This window comes from Solanum dulcamara, chromosome 8, assembly GCF_947179165.1.
Source record: "Solanum dulcamara chromosome 8, daSolDulc1.2, whole genome shotgun sequence".
NCBI lineage: Eukaryota > Viridiplantae > Streptophyta > Magnoliopsida > Solanales > Solanaceae > Solanum > Solanum dulcamara.
Genome location: NC_077244.1, coordinates 74,524,617 through 74,531,100, shown reverse-complemented (window position 1 = coordinate 74,531,100; position 6,484 = coordinate 74,524,617). Strand labels below are relative to the sequence as shown.

The 6,484-nt window shown below is 30.7% G+C and overlaps 1 protein-coding gene across 1 annotated transcript; it reads left to right on the top strand.

Moving 5' to 3' along the window:
• Positions 1-584: 584 nt before the first annotated feature.
• Positions 585-3,443, top strand: LOC129901036 (glycosyltransferase BC10-like). The gene is made up of 2 exons (XM_055976144.1): positions 585-1,972; positions 2,903-3,443. The coding sequence occupies exon 1, from the start codon at positions 885-887 to the stop codon at positions 1,956-1,958; it is 1,074 nt and encodes a 357-aa protein (XP_055832119.1). The 5' UTR covers positions 585-884; the 3' UTR covers positions 1,959-1,972; positions 2,903-3,443.
• The last annotated feature ends 3,041 nt before the right edge of the window (positions 3,444-6,484 follow it).

Genomic DNA, 6,484 nt, shown 5'->3' with positions numbered 1-6,484 from the left:
GTAATTTACCACTTTATCCCTACATAAATATTAAAGATTAATATCAATTTCTTATTGATTATTACCTTTGCTCTTTAGCCTTTAATTCACATTGTTGTCCAAATTCTTTTATTTGTGTTGCACTTGTATAGTTCCTTTTATGAGCATCATGTAAAGACATATAATTGTTCTTTCATGTTAAATTGTTGGAGAAATCATATATTTATTTAATATATATTTTTTTATTGATTAAATCAAAAATCGAACCGTTAAGAATCAATAATTAATAAACTAAAAATCGATAATTTTTTTAATAATTTAATACCTTTAAACTATTTGAAATGAACAAAAATGTCAGCAAAGACATTTTTTATCCATTAAATAACAACAAGGATATTTCTGAACCAAAATAATGATGACAAAAATATTTTTAGATTAAACTATAAATGAATGATATTTTTATTTATTTTAAATAATTTAAAAATATTTTAAATCTTTTTCCTTGAATCAATAACATATAAAATCGAAACGAAACGATGGAGGCAGACCCTAACCATAGTGTATTTGTTAATTTCACCTTTGTGCAGTGACACAATCCCTCAAGTCGAATGACCGGGAAAAAAAAAAAAAGGCCCCACACTATACCCCCACGCACCCCATCATACCTACGCCCCTTCTACTCAACTCCATTCAAGCCAATTTCACCATTCGTCTTCTTCATCTCTCTCTTCTCCAATCTCGAATCTCAATCCCCACTTCTACTCTTCTTCTTCTTTAATCTCTCACACAAACCCTAATCCCCAAACCCCTTTTCTTCTTCTCCTTATTTCTAAGCTCTTTTGAATGGTACTTTTACTTTAAATTGTCTCCATCACTATCTTCCCCATTTGTGTTTTTTCTTCACAATGTTCAAATATTACATCCTTATCCCATCTCTTACACTTCTCATCTCTATACCAATCATCTTTTACTTAGCTCCATCAATCCTTCCTCAACGACAAATACCCATTTCTCTCCCTGATGAACTCGACGATCTTTCCCTTTTCCACAAAGCCATCGCCGCCGATTCCACTTTTCTCAAAAAACCACCCCGTAAACTCCCTGCCAATAAATTCCGTTTAGGTTCCACCACCGTGCGCCGCCCTAAAATCGCCTTTCTCTTTTTAACGAATTCAGATTTACACTTTGAACCCTTGTGGCACAAGTTCTTCAATGTCTCTGATCCACATCTGTATAATATTTACATTCACGCTGATCCTGCAGTGAAAATTACTCCTCCAATGGGTGTTTTCGCTGACAGATTTATACATTCAAAGAGAACTCAACGCTCATCACCGACGCTTATATCTGCCACGCGCCGCCTTCTTGCTCACGCTCTGCTTGATGACCCAGATAATTCTTATTTTGCTCTTATCTCTCAGCATTGTATCCCTTTACACTCGTTTAATTACTTTTACAATTTTCTATTGGATACCCAGAAATTATCTAGGAAAATGGAATTCCCTAGTTATATAGAGATTCTTACGGAATCTCCTTCATTATTAGATAGATATAATGCTAGAGGGGAAAATGTGATGGAGCCAGAAGTGAGTTTTGATAAATTCCGAGTTGGGTCACAGTTTTTTGTCATTACAAGAAAGCATTCCTTGATGGTGATTAAGGATAGTAAGCTATGGAGGAAATTCAAGAAGCCATGTGTAAAAATCCAGTCTTGTTATCCGGAGGAACATTATTTTCCTACTTTGTTATCAATGGAGGATCCAAATGGCTGTACTCGTCACACATTGACTCGGGTGAATTGGACCGACTCCGTTGGTGGGCATCCCCATACTTATCATCCACCTGAAGTTTCCCCCGAGCTGATTTACAAGCTCAGAGAGTCGAATTCAACGTATTCTTACATGTTTGCAAGAAAATTCTCACCGGATTGCTTGAAATCCTTGATGGAAATGGCGGATTCCATCATTTTTAAGGACTAAATTTCCTTTTCTTGGTAAGTTCTCTTCATTCTCTTTTGGGGCTTTTTTTCAGTTCAATTTACTAGGTAGAATTGACGATTTGAGATTGACGACTGATATAGTGTTTTAGAAAGTATTACTAGTAATATCAATAGACTAAACTTAGCTTAACATACTCAAATTGTGGACAATTTGAGTGTGAATCTCTTCAAGGTGTTTCCTTTTTACCCTTTTATTGTGATGGGACATTTTTAGAATCTAACTAGGCTAGATATTTTAAATTGATGGGCATATTAGGTTAATTGGAGTCTTTCAAAATGTCAAGATAGTTATGTTTTCACTAATTTTATATAAACTTCTCTTAAACTATTTTAACAATCTTAAAGAGTATGTAGTACTTAGTAATTGTGAATTTTTATGTGTAACCATTTTCTTTGAACTTTCAATGATCCAACTCTTCTAGATATTGTAGAGAATCTTGAAAATTTAATTCTTTCTTTCTTTTTTCGCATACTCACATTTATGTTCCCAAGTCTGGAATTACAACCAAAAGAAAGAGTCCCCGGCATTGAATCAGTACTTAATTATTGAGTTTGGACAACTTTTTAGTCTTCTTTGGTATCTTATGGGCGGCAGAATGGAAAATCTCCCAAGGGACAAAGAAAGAACAAGAAGGAAAATATGTCTTATGTGAAGAAGATAGTAGGTAAATTATGGCGTCTGTAGTTGATACTTCTGGATTTGGACTGGGAAAGTTAGACTAGATGTCTCAATCATCACTATGAAACAAACTATGGTCAATTTTCTTATATAAGGTGTTGGGTTTTTGGTGTAAAACATTAAAACCTATGGGTCAATGAAGCTAAAAAAACGACAACTGCTTTGGTGAATAGGTGATTGTTGAGTTAGGATCTGATGTTTTTTGAACTGAACCATGTTCTTTTTTCATTTATTTTTGTTTACAGCTGACAATGAAGAGGAGAAATCTAATGCAAATTGTGATGTTGTGAAGAAAAAGGACACATCTTAGAGTACCTACCATGTGGGGATGAGGTCTTGAAGGGTTTGTCAAAAAGGATGCCCTCAGCCTAACTAAAACCCCAAAATGAATCCAACTCAAAGCTTTGAATGAGCTTTCAAAGAAAGCAACAAAAAGCAATCAATAGTCATAAGGTACTGTTGTGGTGTAATTTGGTAAAGTTCCTTTTTAGGCGTTTAGTATGCTACTTGCTCGACTAAGGAGTTATAGTGCTCCATACCAAGATGAGATCTCTACTCGAGATGGAATCCAGTTTGGTTAATTTGTAGTTGTAGCTCGTCGGGTTTGAGGAGAGGATGCCTTATAGGCTCTTCCCTTTGATGTGTGTGTTCCTCTTGTACATATATACTTAAGAATAATTGGGTGGATCATGAGTGAAATTACAAGGTTGTTGGTGTGAATGTTCAATGATGGATTGAGCCATAAGCAAAATAAAGAAAGAGCTAAATCCAAGTCTTCTTCTCCAAGTTACTTTCCCCCATATTTAGCCTCTTTACCCTCATTTTGCACTCACTTCTGCAATTTCTTTACTTTGGTTGTAGATTATTCCAATGAATGATTTCTTTTTTTTCTAGTTCATAATTTTCAGTGTCAATATGTGCACGTCCAAAATTGAAGGGTATAGGTTACATCTAAGGTCAAATTAAATGACACATTTATATATTATGCCTATGTTAAAAGAAGTGAGCTTTTAAAGTTGAGCTACTAATCATGATCTTGAAATTTTGTATGCGTTAGCTACTAATAATTTGAGATAAGTGGGAGTTGCACTTTGTTAGCTAATTTGAACTAATTTAATGAAGTCTAATTTTAGATTACACGAACAAACCAAATGTCTAAATTGAAGCATAATCTCGTTGCCCTAATAGGCATGCTTCACAGCAGTAAAAAGATTAGAAAAGAAAAAGGCCATGTGAGGGATAACAGAAGAAAATTTTCTACTCACGTTGATTGTTACATTAAATTTGATTTATTTATTACAGACAAGTAATAATTTAAGGCAGGATGTATATTAATTGAACTTTTAATTTAAACTATAACAATATATATGCGTAGATGTCATGCATTGTTAACCAAAAAAAAGAGTAGATGTCATGCATTTATGGAATTACGATAAACATTCAATGAACTGATTTTTTTAAAACAAGAGAGGTAAGAAGTAAAAAATTTATGTAGAGACAAAAAAAAAGAGTTTGAAACGAGTAAATTATACACAAGTATACGCATATTTATCTCTAACGTTTGGCCATAGTTTTCAAATACTTTTTGCCAAGTCATTTTTGAGTGAAGTTTTGAATGAAGTTTTTGGTGAAATTTCATCATACGTTTGGCTATAGAATTTGGAAGAAATATTTGACTTATTAAAGAAATATAATTTATATCCATGAGTTCTAAAAACTGTTAAAAATACTTGTAAATTTGTATTATCATTTTATAATGAATGTGTTTCATGAAAAATAATGACGATAAACACAATTGATATAAATCTGAAAAAAAAAAGAAGAAAACAAAATAAAAATACCATTGATTTGTATAGAAAAACTCTATTACTATTTGTAATTGAAAGTGAAGAGGTCAAGCTCGGATAAAAATCATATAAATTATGTATATAATTGTATAAATTTTGTACAATGAATGAGGATTAAAATTCAATCCAAAACTATAAATGATGAGTGTTTCATAAAATATACAAATCTGGGATAATTTTATATTTTTAAAAGTTTTCAAATATTTATCAAATAATAACAAGTTCTATGGCCAAGTAATATTTGCCAATTTTTTCCAATTTTTTTTGGAAATATCTATGGCCAAACGGAAGTAGACTTTCTAATTGACCATCGACAATACTTTTTTTCTACCCAAGCTTGGAACTGAAATTATAAACAAGCTGACATGGATAGAGTAGTTTGGGCATGCGATATGAAATTAAATTAATATAAAATTAAAATTTTGTTTGAACATATAATTTAGATTACTTAAGTGTATTATTTTTCATGATCATAAAAAACTCACAAATTGTTTAAAAAAAACAATCTAATTCTTATCTAATCTTATCAAATGAGCAAACTATAGTTCATAAACAAGACATCAGAATATGCTAAGATGATGCATTGATAAATAGTATATCTCCATGTTCATTTTATAGAGGGAAAAGGGTCAAAATACCCTTAAAGTATTTGAAATGAACAAAAATGTCTTCCGTTTATAGTTTGGTCAAAAAATCTTTTTGCCGTTAATACTTTGATCCAGAAATGCCCCTGTTATTATATAATAGATCAAAAATGCCCCTATTGTTATAAAATGGGTCAAAAATGCCCCTTTCCGAATAAATATATATTTTTTTAAAAAAAATAAATCTTGTTCCTTGTAAAAATATTACTTTTAAGGAACTCTATTCCTCTTTTCTTTCTTTCTAAACCACTTTAAGTAATAAAAATGTAGAAAATTATTTTATTCTTCGTAATCTCATTTTATCAATTAAATTAAAATAATTTCATGTACTCTAAGTTTTAACGGATAATATATGTCATATATATAAGATCATAATAAATCTATCATTAATTTTTATTCAAATAACGATAGAAAATAATTATAATAAAATAAGATTTTTTTAAAAAAAATTCTAATTGAAGTAGAATAAACATTTGCTAATAAAGAAAATATTAATAGGAAAAAATGTGTTCAAAAAGAAAATAAATAATATATTTATTTGAAAAAAGGACATTTTTGACCAATTAAATAACAATAAGAGCATTTTTGGACCAAAGTATTGACGGCAAGGGCATTTTTGGACCAAACTATAAACGCAGGGCATTTTTGTTCATTTCAAATAGTTTAAGGACATTTTTGACCCTTTTTCCTTTTATAAATAAACATTTGTGATTTTAAACTTTAAATACATATAATTTTATAAAGATTCTCTAATTAACAATAGTAATAACAATCTCTTCGCCCGAAATGTGTTTTTTTTACAAGATTCAAAATATATTTTTTAGAAAATACCAACTTATAGATTTAAGTTTTTCACTTTTAAAACAAATCACGAGTTGAATTTTTTATGCGTAGATTTCATGATTTTAAATCATAATATCAAATCACATATCAAAATCTAATTTGAAATATAATTCTTTATGGAATATCCAAACACAAACTTAGATAATGGAGCATTCGATAAACATAACGAAAAAAGATCAAAACTATACTTCAATTATTCGAAATAGAACACATATACCGTTACACTATAGTCTGGCTCAAAAATATCATTCAAGTCATACTATTGGCTCAAAAATACCTTTCATGTCATACTATTGGCTCACTTCACTATTAAAAAGAATCCAAAAAGCGACAGAACAAAAAGCGACGAACACCGTCGCAAATAAGTTATGACGGATAAAACGACGTTGTCCGTCATTTTATTATTATTATTATTATTATTTTTACTAAGAGTGACGGACAGGGACGCCTAGTCCGTCGCTTATTTTGACGGTTTTTTTCTGCTAAAAATAAA

Coding starts and splice junctions, on each gene's coding strand:
- LOC129901036 (XM_055976144.1), top strand. CDS start 885: ATGTTCAAATATTACATCCTTATCCCATCTCTTACACTTCTCATCTCT.